The 13,585-nt window shown below is 38.9% G+C and overlaps 1 protein-coding gene across 2 annotated transcripts; it reads left to right on the top strand.

Annotated features, from left to right (window-relative positions):
* Window positions 1-8,252: 8,252 nt before the first annotated feature.
* Window positions 8,253-11,009, top strand: LOC124161289. 2 transcript variants are annotated; one of them, XM_046537588.1, is made up of 3 exons: window positions 8,253-8,433; window positions 8,770-8,928; window positions 9,069-11,009. In XM_046537588.1, exons 2-3 carry the CDS (start codon window positions 8,786-8,788, stop codon window positions 10,888-10,890), a joined length of 1,965 nt encoding a protein of 654 aa, XP_046393544.1. In that variant the 5' UTR covers window positions 8,253-8,433; window positions 8,770-8,785; the 3' UTR covers window positions 10,891-11,009. The 2 variants fall into 2 exon arrangements, with proteins under 2 accessions (XP_046393544.1, XP_046393545.1); XM_046537589.1 differs by lacking the exon at window positions 8,253-8,433 and having other exon boundaries at window positions 8,838-8,928; window positions 9,058-11,009.
* Window positions 11,010-13,585: the final 2,576 nt, after the last annotated feature.

Here is a 13,585-nt window from a genome sequence, read left to right on the forward strand (position 1 = left end):
AGTGGGAGGGAATTCCACCAAAGTATGGGTTTGTTTATTTACTTGTGGAGTTTATCGGGCAGTACACTTAGAACTGTTGTCATCTCTGTCCATAGATTGTTTCTTACAGGGGTTCCGTAGATTCATTACTAGACGAGGTCGACCAAGTACTGTCTATAGTGACAATGGTACTAACTTTGTCGGGGCAGATAATGCATGTGGACGACCGGAGTGGAACAAAATTAGGAATATACAGCACTGCTCAAAGAATCAAATGGATATTCAATCCACCAACAGCATCATGGTTGGGTGGTTGGTGGGAGAGACAAATTGGTTTATTAAAACAATTGCTTCGGCGCGTGTTAGGAATGGCATTTCTCACTTTTGAAGAACTACAGACTATTTTATGTGATTGTGAAGCAGTGATGAACTCGTGTCCTTTAACTTATGTGTCTGAGTGCCCCTCAGATTTAATTCCTCTTACCCCCAATTTGTTTTTGAGAGAGGTAGAAGAGTGCTGTGTAAGGGACTATTTTGGAAGTGGCGGTTAACGGTTCGCCGCACTGGTGGAGCCACCTATCGGGAGCGTGCGGCAGAGAGCTAAGCGTTATGGCGGGTTGTGAGGGTTTTGTCCCGAGGTGTGCGGGACTTGTACTTGTATCGAGTGAAAGAGCAAATAAACGTCCACTCCAACAGTACAACTGGTGTTGTCCTTTCGTCCCGAGATACTTCAGTGGGCACGAGGAAAATCGCGAAACGTGTGTACGAACAGAAAAATGATAGGTCACGTCGGTGAGTTTGTTGCCGGGAAGGAGGAATTTTCCTCGTACGTTGAACGTTTGGAACAGTTTCTGATCATCAATGATGTGAAGGAGGAAAAGAAAGTTCCTTTGTTTATTACGTTAATCGGGCCCGAGACGTATGGCGTGTTGAAGAATTTGTTGGATCCGGAGAAACCAGTGACTAAAACTTTCACGCAACTAGTGGCAACGATATCGGCTCATTTTCAGCCGAAAAAACTGGTGATCGCAGAAAGGATGCCGTTCTATAAGAGGGACCAATTGCCGCATGAGAGCCTATCGGCATACATCGTCGAGTTGCGTAAACGGGCCTCGACGTGTGATTTCAAAACGTTTTTGGACGAGGCCCTCCGTGACCGCCTTATATGCGGCATATCCTCTGAGTACGCCCAGCGGAGGATTATCCTGGAAACTGAGTTGTCCTTTGATACCGCTTGCATCCTGGCGCAGGAATTGGTGCTGGCTGAATCTCAGTCTATTGTGTTGCGCCCACCTAGTCATCCAGAGTCCATAGACGTTATCTCATCGCGCCAGGCTGCGGGTAGGAGTGTGGGGAGAAAGGGCTCTTCAGCTTGTTGGCGCTGCGGACGAGCCCACAGTCCTGACTCTTGCCCAGTTAAGACATGGGAGTGCTACCGATGCACAGAGTACAGAGTAACATTATCAAGGTAATTGATAATGTTACTCTGTAACGAAACCATGGTCGGTGTAAATAAATTACTATGTGGAAACAGCAAAGTTCTTGATCCTTCTATTCCTGCAGTTAAAATTGGCTGGAAAAAGTCAACCTCTTCGTGCAATTAGGGTAGGAGAAGTAGTTTTAGTAGGAAGTGACAATAGCAAGCGTTTAGATTGGCCATTGGCCCGAGTGAGTGAGCTTCTACCTGGACGAGATGGAACCACAAGATTGATTAGACTAAAACTCAGAATGGTGAATTGTTGCGCCCAGTGCAGAGGGTTTATACTCTTGAATTAGACTGCCCTAATAAGGACTATGGGCCAGTTTCACCAACCCGGATAATCTACTTATCTCGGATAATTTTCTTGAAAAACCGAGATAATACAAAAATCGCGTTTCACCAGCAACATTAACTTGGTTTTGGAGAGTTATCTCGGTTAATACTTTTACTGGCGATATCCCTCCGCGTAAAGGCTATTATCCGAGTTAACCAGTGTGTCATGGCGTTGATGCGCAGGCGACTTCATCAGCTCTTGGAAGATTCGAGTGATAGCGAGGAAGAGTACGAATATTATTATCCAAGGCGACGTCCAAGATGGATAAAGGAACGCGCAGATTATTTTGACACCTATGATGATGTCGATTTCGTCATTCATTTTAGGTTGACGAAAGAATCTGCAATGGCTATTCTTGCTCTCATCGAACAGGAGTTGGAGTTTTTCACGGACAGGTAAGACCCTTTCCTGATATTATGATAGAATTAACTTCTGTTATCAAAAGATAACATTTATGACAGACAATTGCTATAGTTATATCATTATCTTGGCTATTTATATGACCATATGAAATGTATACGTTGGTTGCCGTAACTCATTTGTTGACGAAGAAGTGATTGTTTACATTCGTGGATATCCTTAATGTTCAATCCAGTGTCTTTAAAATCATTTATAAAGAGGTTTTCGTGATTAATTTCGCTCTTCTAGCAGTAGTTCGTTATTAGAATAACACCTTGAACCGAAACTCACGCATGTAAAAACGGACGGTCTTCACCACAGACAAATTTACGTTCACACAAGCAATAACCGATGAGTTATGAGATGAACTAAGCAATGTCGGGGAAGTTTGTAAAGCTTTTATGCGTATTCTCATTGTTTTTATTGTAATACCGCAGCGATTTATCAATGATGATTATTATAAATAATTGTAGGGCTGTCGAAATTCTAATTATTCCCCATTTATCTTTTTTCCTACAAAAGCGCAATCATTACACAATGTCTCAAAGAAGCACAATAAACTATAGTATGGTAAGTCATGGTTTTTAATTGCACGACACACATTTTCCCCGAAATTTCGTTCCGTGATGACGCAAATGTTAAAGTAGTCTAACTGCAGTGCCTCAATCCTGAAAAAACGGATTATTTATGCTCATCTGAAAGCCATGACCATAGTCTCACGTCTAAATTTGAATGGAGCCGGAGTTAATTATAGGTACCTCCTTGCAAATGATGTAACTAGCCATGATTACTCTCATCTATATGTTGTATTTTTTCTTATTATTCAAGCTACTGGTAATACAGAATACTTCACAGTTCCCAATAATTACATTCCAGAAACGAAGCTGTATCACAAATGAGTCAGTTGCTGCTCACGTTAAGGTTTTATGCCACTGGTGGTGATCAGCTAAGTTTGGCAGACTTTTCAGGAGTGAGCAAGTCAACTGCCCATAGAATCATCCACAGGGTTAGTTGTGCCATTGCTGCCTTACGTCCAGCATACATTAGAATGCCAAACAGCCCTCAGGCACTCCTGGATGCTCAAATGGTATTTTATGGCATTTCCAGGTTTCCAAAGGCCATCGGAGCAATGGATTGCACACATGTGAGAATAAGATCTCCAGGTACGTCCATCCTATGCCATTGTATTCAGGGTCCTGAAGTTTCACAGTATGATAAGAATGCATGAGTTGATATTTTTTTTAAATAGTTCACATTACCATTATATTCATATCTCTGTATAAAAATGAAATATTGCACAGTGTTATAGTAACTTCCTGTGAGCAGAGCTTTTTCTTTTATCTAAACATGTATGGAACTGTGATACCAAGGAGTGGGAAAATGGTCACATTGCGCTTATCTTTTCTTGAAGGTGGAGATGAAGCCGAACGCTTTCGGAATAGGAAAGGATACTTTTCCCTAAATGTCCAGGCCATCTGCAGTGCCAAGATGGAATTTACGGATATTGTGGCAAGATGGCCAGGCAGCACTCATGACAGCAGCATATTTAATAACTGCAACCAGAGAGCCTCATTTGAGCAGGGTGCATATGGTGACTCAGTGTTACTTGTGGATGCAGGATATGCATGCAGGACATACCTCATGCCTCCCCCAAGTGTTACAAGGACGCCTCAGGAAAATCTTTTCAACGAATCACAGATAAGATCAAGGAATGTTGTGGAGAGATTGTTTGGGTGCTGGAAGAGAAGATTTCCCATATTAGCTGTTGGCATGAATGTGAAGCTGGAAAATACATTTCCCATAATAGTAGCCACAGCAGTGTTACACAACATTCTTCGGAGGGCCGGAGATGAGATGCCCATGGATGATCCTAGATTGCAATTAAGGGCCCCGTGGGAAGATCTCTTGGCAGAGGGGGAGGCGAATGGACATCAAGTTCAGGAAGGAGCACAAAATCAGGGCAGAGTGCGAAGGACCCTTATTGATGAATATTTCCAGAGGTAAATGTTTGTTTATAAGATACAATTGATAACAAATTAACTACTTACTGCATTTATCTAATAGATATTTTTTGTTATTTCAGCCTTATCCAATAATCTGGAGGATAGAAAAAGGACCAAGGTTTTCAACCAATGTGGTGAATGAAACACATCAATTTCTTCCATTATTTATTTAATTCTTTTCTCAATAAATCTGTTCGGATCTTATCCTGCTTGAGCTGCTCAATCTCTCTCTCCAATTTAATTTTCTCCAACTCCAACTTCACCTTCTCCTGCTCCACTTTTATGAGGTGCAACTCATGCTGCCATTGATGCTCTTCCTTTGAGAGGGTGGTTGTGACAGTCAATGCCTCTGCCTTCCTCTTGTGCACGCTTGTGAGACCATCCTTCTCAATATGTGGCCTCCTCCTTCGTGACCAAGAAGGAGTTTGTGAAGTGGATGGCTTCTCTCCAGAGGCACTTCTTTGTGGTGCAGACTCAGCAGCAATGCTGGGCATCTGATCTGCTTCATCTGCAGAGGCACTAGGCCTGAGCACAGGATTGATGCGACTTTTCAGCATCAGAGGGGTGTAATTGCCCCAATCCTGCTCTGGTGTTGCCTGTAAGGTCAAAATATTTCATTGATGATGAATGGAGGACAAAACAAGCCAGCTGTTGAGAGGCAAGTTAAAGTTAATTGAGAGTGAAACAAGTAGTAATTCTGAAAGACCAAAGGTGAAAAAGGTTTGGAATGAGAACAAAGAGACTTTATTGACACGAAAAGGCAGGCAAATAAAGGTGCCTGTAAGACTTGATTTATGAGCATGCTTCATTGTATTTTTTGTATAATGTTTTAAGTGTTCTGGTTTTGTTTGTTTGTAAGTCAGTTCCTAAGGTTTTATTTCACTGACTTAGGTGGGAGAATTTTATATGTTGCATCAGCCCCTACCGCTTTTCGATTGTGTTTTTTTTACGAACGGAGAGGGGGCGACCAGCCAGAAGAACTGCGTAGTTGCTGAAGGGTAACGAGGCAATGTGCGTGCTCGCACATGTGATCCGTGTAATTTTCGTGTTGTGTATTAAAAGAAAACGCGGAAGGAACTGTGTTAGTGTTCATTTCACGACAGGGTATCATTTTGGAGATGACGGCACCCTATACTCCACATCAAAACGGGCGTATCGAGCGAGACAATCGGACGATAGTAGAGAGTGCTAGATCGATGTTGATTGACAGAAATCTCCCACCGTTTCTGCGGGCTGAAGCAGTGAACACGGCTATGTACACGAGAAACCGTGCATCTGTTAATAAAGCAAAGATAAGCCCATATGAGATGTAGACTAGAAAGATGCCTAATTTGTCTCACTTGAGGACTTTTGGAGCTGTACCATACAAGCACATTCCCCATCAGTTCCTAAAGAAACTTGATACCAAGGCTAAGAAAATTATAATGGTGGGCTATCAAGATCAATCACAAAACTATAGTTGTATGTTCCTGACACCAAGAAGAATGTAGAATCCAAAGACGTAACCTTCTACGAAACTGAAAGTGATGCTAAAGTAGAATCATGTGTGTCAAATTTAGCTTGGTTCAGTTTATTTCCAGGTGATGGTGATGATCCTGAGTTGGAGGACAATGAGGAAGAAGCGGCTGTATTTGAGGATGCTGGAGAAGGTGATATACAACTACCCAGAGCAAGTGCACTGCGAAGGCAACTGAGAGATCGGACTACTGAAGAAGCCTGACAGATTGTCTGACTTTGATGTGAATTTAGTTGAATGTGAACCAGTTTCATTCCAGGAAACACTAACTGGACCTGATAGAGCCAAGTGGTAGTGTGCAATCGAGGAAAAGTTGATGGCACATGAAAAAATTATACATGGACTATTGTGAGAGGGGAAAACAAAAATCCAATTGATTCAAAGCGGGCATTTAAAGTGCAAACCTCAGGTAATGACACGAAATACAAAGCCATACTGTGCGCTAGAGGTTTCAGCCAAAAACATGGTCTGGATCAGAGCGAAACATTTGCACCTGGAGTCATATATGATTCCCTGAGGGTATTCCTGGCTATAGTAGAAGCAGAGGACCTAGAGATGGTGCAGTTCGACATTAGAACTGCCTTCCTGCATGGAAAATTAGAGGATTAGTTATGATTGTGACTGATGAATCAATTTCATTATATGAAATATAATTCCTGCAATTTTGCTCAGTTAAAAATAACTACAACTGCATGTTCTAAATTAAAGAGGAAAACTGTATTTTAATTTTTTACTTCAGGCTATACAGAATGTTGACCCTGAAGACGATGCAGAATGTATAGAAATGTATAGAAAATGCTCGATAACTCTTAGAGGATACCACACTCCCACTGGAAATGGGTATTTCAGCATCCTTTGGGTTTTTGGTAGAAAAAAATCAAATATCTTGAATCCTCCATCCTGAGCCTCAGTGATTCGGTGTCGACAATAATGGATGTGAAGAAGAAACTTGAATGTAAAAAGGGTGTACAAGCCGCAAGTGTTTATGGCAAATTGTGCAATGTTTTGGATAAACACGAAGGCTTCAAGTTAATGACTGATATAGCTCAGATTCTCAACGGAGGGGTCAAGGGGCAGACATCTAATATTTTACAGAAACTCACCTTAAGTGAATTGGCTACGCTGCGATATGCTCCTATTAAAACATGTGAAGTTGGGCGATCGTTTTCGACGTATGAACTTATTTTGACCGAACGTCGCACAACATTTACCATGGAAAACATAGAAAAATACCTTATCTGTCACTATTTCATTAAACAATTTTTTCGCAACACAACTCAAAGTGAATGGAAATACGGTTTTTTCCTTTATTTTATATCATGCAATTAATAAATAAAATCTGTTATCCATGACCTGTAACTTGACTTTAATTTCCCTATTTCAAAATATAGATAGATATTGATCAGCTAAAATATTACAGGGGTCAACTATATTCTTAAACAATTTCTGATCATCAAAGAAAGTGTTATTCGGAATTTTAAAAAAAATATTTTGTAAATTATGGTGATCTCCTGTCTTAAAAGTCCATAAAATAACACGTAAACCCACGAATCCGCATATCTGCCCTCTTTTCTCCACCAATGGAGTATTTGCACTATTATGGTGAGGCCTGTTAAAAATATCAGTTCGGTTGAATTAAGCAAAATTCCAATTCCTACAGTCGTAAGACCATGGGTGAATTTGTTATAAACAAATAAACATTCCAAAATGAATGTTGCGCTTAAAACACTCTGCCGCCATGTCAGTGGGCTTGTGACGTCAATCCCCATACTCAACTGACTGCAGTTCCCGCTGGTGCCTGCGATTGATGGAAATCTTGTTTACTGTTGTTTACGAACACTGAGGTGAATCTGAGGGAATAAACCATCTATCCTAGCATAAATTAGTGGTATATTTCGTACAATAATTCTTTAACTTCGTAGCCATGAGCGACAATAGATACATTAATGGCTTGTAGGACAAAATTCCGGAATGAATATTGCTTTCTTCCGAAATGTGAGAGCAACCGTGTTTCTGCACCGAACAAGATTTTTGTGAATATTCCCGATAAGCCTGAACTACGACGGAAATGTTTATTGGCAGCCCAGTTGGATCTTAAATCGATGCCATTATCCGATAAAACTCATTTGCGGTGCTGTGAGGATCACTTAAATGTAAGTGCTAAATCTTTAATGCTATCATTATCTCGGTACTACGTCCATCACAAAAATGATTTGTTTTAGTACTTAGCTTTATGTGAGAATTATTCATGAAGTACCTTCATTATTAATGCATGAGTTGACGAAAGTATTAACAAAATTCACGAGACTTGGACCTGGTATAACATTGGAAATGCGTCAAATATATACATTGACGTAGGATTAATGTCTTCTTATAAATAAATACTTACAATATTGCAGTTTTCATTCGAAATGTATTAATCAACGTAGTAAAAATTATAATTAGGAATCGTGTGGTTTAATATTGAGTGCTACACGTACGATGTATTAATTTTGGATAGTGAGTGGCGCAAACCATGCGTATTTCATGGTTTTGAGTAGGGGAGGGTGGGGCACAGTGAAACATGGGGCAGGGTGAAACAATTCAAATTTCCCTCCTCCTGACAATTCTATGAATTAGTGCTCTCTGTGTTATATTAAGGAACTAACACCACAACAGCTGCTGCAGTCTCATGGCTTGTGCTCTTCTAGTCTCCTGTTGATGGATCAAAACCTATTTTAAGGTGAGAAAAGTAAATAATTCCAAAGAATTATTTCACACTGACAAACTTTTCCTTTTCATGGGAAATCTTAACTTATCATTGTATTTACTGTTACCATTTCTTAAGTTTTGGAGACCACCAAACATATTTCTATATCTTCATTTGTTTTCATGCAGTAAGTTTATTTATTCAAGATGGCCTGGTGGGGCACACTGAAACAAGATAAATGGGGCACAGTGAAACATGTTTCACTGTGCCCCATGTCTCATTTAGGAAGAACTATTTGACTTGAAATATGCAGTGTGGATTACTATAGTAATTATTATTGTTATTCTGATGGAATTTCATTATTTTCAGAATAAAGATTCCAAAAATGAGGAATAGAATAAGAAAGAGCCATATTGGATCCTTCACAGATGGTGAAATGCGCGCTGCAGTTCATCTTGTTCTGCATGAAAACTATTCAATCAGGAAAGCAGCCAAAGAATGTAATGTCAATTATGTAACACTCAGTCGGTATGTTTATTTGTTTTTTGCATGTGAACATCTTGTAACATTGAAAGTTTTCTGAAAATTTTTTTAAATTTCAAATAAACAGTAAACGTAAACTGACATTCAAATTTTCCAAATAATAATTTTGAAAAGATTCTTTTCAGGTATGTGAGTAAGCAAAAAAAGGCTAGTGATGAAGGGACTGGTGAACATGTTCGCATGACACCAAAATATCAATCCAGATTGATTTTTACAGCTGAACAAGAAAAGTGCTTGGCTGACTATTTGATAACATGCTCAAAACTCTGTTATGGTCAGTCGACTCGTAACACTCGAGAGCTAGCTTATGAAATGGCAGTGGTGAACTCTATACAAGTGCCAAAAAACTGGCATGATGACTCTGCTGCAGGTTTAGACTGGCTACGATTGTTCTTGAAGCGAAATCCAAATTTAAGCATTCGGCAGCCTGAAAACTGTTCTCTTTCTCGTTGCACATCATTTAATGCACACACAGTGAAAACATTTTTTGACAATCTTGGTGCAGCCTTAAGACGTTCAGAATGTTTTGGTGATGGTTCCAGAATATGGAATCTAGATGAAACTGGTACCTCAACAGTCGTAAATAAGTCTGCCAAGGTGATTGCAGAAAAGGGATCCAAAGGGGTAAATAATGTAACAGCAGGTGAAAGGGGAACTCTAGTTACTACATGCTGTTTTGTGAGTGCATCCGGAAACACCATACCCCCTGCATTTGTTTTCCCAAGGGTCAAGTTCAGTGATCATATGTTGATCAATGCCCCTCCTGGCTCTCTTGGACTGACATCGAAAAGTGGTTGGATGACAGCAGAAATATTTCCTGAAGTTATTAAGCACTTCATCAAACATACAAAAACAAGTAAAGAAGACCCTACACTGCTAATAATGGATAATCACCAAAGCCATATTAGTATACAAGTAATAGATTTGGCAAAAGAGTATGGCATAATGATTGTGACTCTTCCACCTCATTGCAGTGCCAAATTACAGCCCTTGGATGTTTCCTGTTATGCTCCATTTAAGACCTATTATGCCGCAGCAGTTGATTCCTGGAACAAAAGCAATCCAGGTAAAGCTCTTTCCATCTACCATATTGCAGGATGCGTCAATTTTGCCCATCAAAAGGCTATGACTCCAGCTACTATTATTAATGGATTCAAAAAAACTGGAATATATCCATATAATAGGCACATTTTCACCGAGGCAGATTTCTTGAGTAGTTCTGTAACAGACCAGCCTTCTCCTGAAACTGAAGAGTGTGACTTATTGAGCCAAGAATTAAGAGCAACTGCAAGTACTTCCAGTTTAAACAATGGTCAAGGTGAAGATAAAAGAACTTTTCAAAGTCCTGCTCAGTTCAAGGGCTATCCTAAAGCCGCTCCAAGGAAAAATTCAACCAGGAAAAGAGAACCAGGCAAAAGTATGATCATAACAGACACACCAGAAAAAATCCGTATGATGGAAAAGAAAAATACAGCTATAGGAAAAAAAACTTCTGAGGCAACTAAATCATGCAGAAGTTTATTTAATGCCAATGTTGCCATTGATAACTGTGAGGGGCCCCATCAAAATTCAGACACCACGTCAGAGGGAGGACTTTCAAACCCCTTGGAAGGTAATGAGGATATTTTAGAAGGTTTTGGAAATAAAGTAGGTACAGTAAAAGTTGGTGATTATGTTTTGATTGAGTTTTCATCGAAGAAAAAATTCTACTATGTAGGTAGAATAATTAAAGAAGCAAGAAAACACAATGGCGCTGAAGTTACATATTTACGAAAAAGTTCCAAAGTGCCAAATTCATTTTTTTTCCCACATATTGAAGATATAGCATCTGTCAGCATGAAAGACATTAAATTAGTTTTACCACCTCCTTCTTATCGCAAAGGAACTGCAAGAATGAAAAGGTTTATTTCATTTAAAATTTCATTTGCCAATTTAGATGTTCGTTAAGCTTCTAATTATCACTGACTAAGGTGCAGTTTGTTTCATGTTTTTTAATCCATTACTGTATTCATGCATTGTGAGTTTCATTCTAGTGAAAATATTGCCAAAGGTAAAAATAAATGGTATTATAAAATCTGAAAAAATGTGTTTCACTGTGCCCCATAAGTAAAAAAGGCCCTGTTTCACTGTGCCCCACACATGGGGCACAGTGAAACAATTGACATATCACTACAAAAATTGATGTAAATCCATTGCTTTTTTAAATAATTCCATTTTTTAAAGTAGGAATAGTGAAGAAAATGACAAGCACCATTTATATATTTTCATTGTTATTTTATTTTCAAAAGCAATGTTTTTATAGGCAAAATAATAATTTTTGTTTCACTGTGCCCCACCCTCCCCTACCTACTGCTTTACATTAGAGATGGGCGAAATTCCGCCGTAATCGATAAATCGTATCAAATTATTATCGAATCCGAAGCATCGATTCAGTGTAAAAATCGGGATGGCATAATCGATTATTTTGATAATCGGAAGAATCATATGATTTTTCGCTGGCTTCGAATCCTATGATTCTACCGATTGTGTGCAGATAACGATTAACGAATCATATGATATTTTGCTGGCATCGAAACATACGATTCTACCGATTCTGTGCAGATAACGATTAACGAATCATATGATATTTTGCTGGCATCGAAACATACGATTCTGCCGATTATGTGCAGGCAACGAATCATATGATTTTTTTGCAGGCAACGAATCGTACGATTATACCGATTCTCTGTTGGATGATGGCGATGATATCATACGATTTTTTTTAAGAAAATCATTTGAAACTTTTTCTGTGGGGTATCGGTTGATGTATCATATGATTTACTCAAGAAAATCGGAAGTAATATCATATGATTCTCATGTTTAGAATCGGTAGACATCGTATGATTTTTCTAAATTGAATCGAGTTATGCCATCGTGTGATTCTTTTAATTATAACATCTGTACCAACAAAATAATCGTGATTCTTGCGGATGATCGTGGATAAACTGGATAAACGTTAACAGTCGTCAGGTGAAGGCCGACTGTTGAATAAATCGGTTAATTTTGTGGTTTTAATTATTTAAAATAAGGAGTCTCTATATTAATATAAATTCTATATGAAACTAACCCTGAGGGAAGTGGTGAAGAAGAAATCAGTGTTTGGAAACAATGTTTTACTTTTTGGTCTGGCGAAAATATGATTCTAATTGTTATGCAAGAATTAAGATTGGAAATCCGGTGTGCAATACCGGGGTCATGAACATGTACACAATGAAATATAACTGGAAAATTTATATTTATTTCTTGGTCAGGGTTGATATTCGAATTGGTTTCTCTAGAATTAGGATCCTAAGTATCTACCTATCCAGTATAGGTGGTCTGTGAATCAGGTGCATTAATTAATGTTACTTTAATTACTAATACTAATTAATTAAAGTTAACTTCATCACCATGCTGGGATTCAATTAGTCCCCCTGTGCATTATCTTGATTATGCACATTGATGAGTGAGGGATTCATGACAATTACCATTGTGGTAAATAATATCCTTTGTTTTAATGTGAAAGTGCTTCATTTTTTAAATTAAATATTTCCTCTCATGTGATTATACCATGAAACATGATTTAATTTACATTCATTTAATAACACATGTTTAATAAGTTATATAAGTCATACCATTTTTAGGTTGTTGCATCTTTCAGAGAACAAAAGATTTTTTTTTGTGATCTTTCCTATTTAGATTATTAGAATTTGAAACATATTAGTCACTGTGAGCCATTGCATTAAAAGTCCCCATTGTGATTCAGTGATAGAATTTAAAAATATTATTTTTGATATCCTCTTTCCAGTCAGTCGGTTCCTCTTTTCAGTTATTATATTCCCTGTCTTTGAAAATAACCGTTCCGATGGCACAGACGTTGCCACAACTGGCAGGTACTTCATTGCTATTTTGTGCAAGGTAGGATAGAGTACTTTTAATTTATCCCATTCCTGGATTGGGTCGCTTTCTAATGGGGAAATAGGTGACACAAAGTACTGAGTGAGTTCATTTGGAACTTCAGTGTTATCCATTATCGATGCATTGATTCTTGTGGCTACCAGTTGTTTCTGGTGGCTCCACTAGTCAAATTTTTCATTTTGTGAAACATTTACTTCCAAGTTATCTGCGGCAGCGATTGAAATGCCTTCATCTTCATTTAGTTCTCTCATCATGGATGCTATGTTTTTGATGGCCTGAGAGCATAGAAGTGGGTCCTTGAAATGAAGCTTTTTGAAGCGAGGGTCTAGTAAGGTGGCGGTAGCTAAGATGGTTACCCCCTCGATCTTGCTGAATCTCTTATGGACTTCTTCCTGCAGTTTTCTCTTTAGGTTAATACTGATCTCAAAGGTGGGGTTTGCTGCATCAAGGTGGGACTCCAAGCAGTGGACAAGTGGAATGATTTTGCTGCATGTAATATATTTGGAGGCAGACGTTTCGGTTGTGGTGGACTCTATTGGTCTCAGCAATGCAATTATTTCTATCACCTCTTGCAGCTGAGAAGCTGTTAGCATAGGTGGTGCTTGGGGGAACTTGATCACCACATTATTGACATGGGCACTCAATATCTCAAATTGGTCCAGCATATAAAATGTGGAATTCCAGCGTGTTGCTACGTCCTGCTTCA

This window comes from Ischnura elegans, chromosome 6, assembly GCF_921293095.1.
Source record: "Ischnura elegans chromosome 6, ioIscEleg1.1, whole genome shotgun sequence".
Classification (NCBI taxonomy): Eukaryota; Metazoa; Arthropoda; class Insecta; order Odonata; family Coenagrionidae; genus Ischnura; species Ischnura elegans.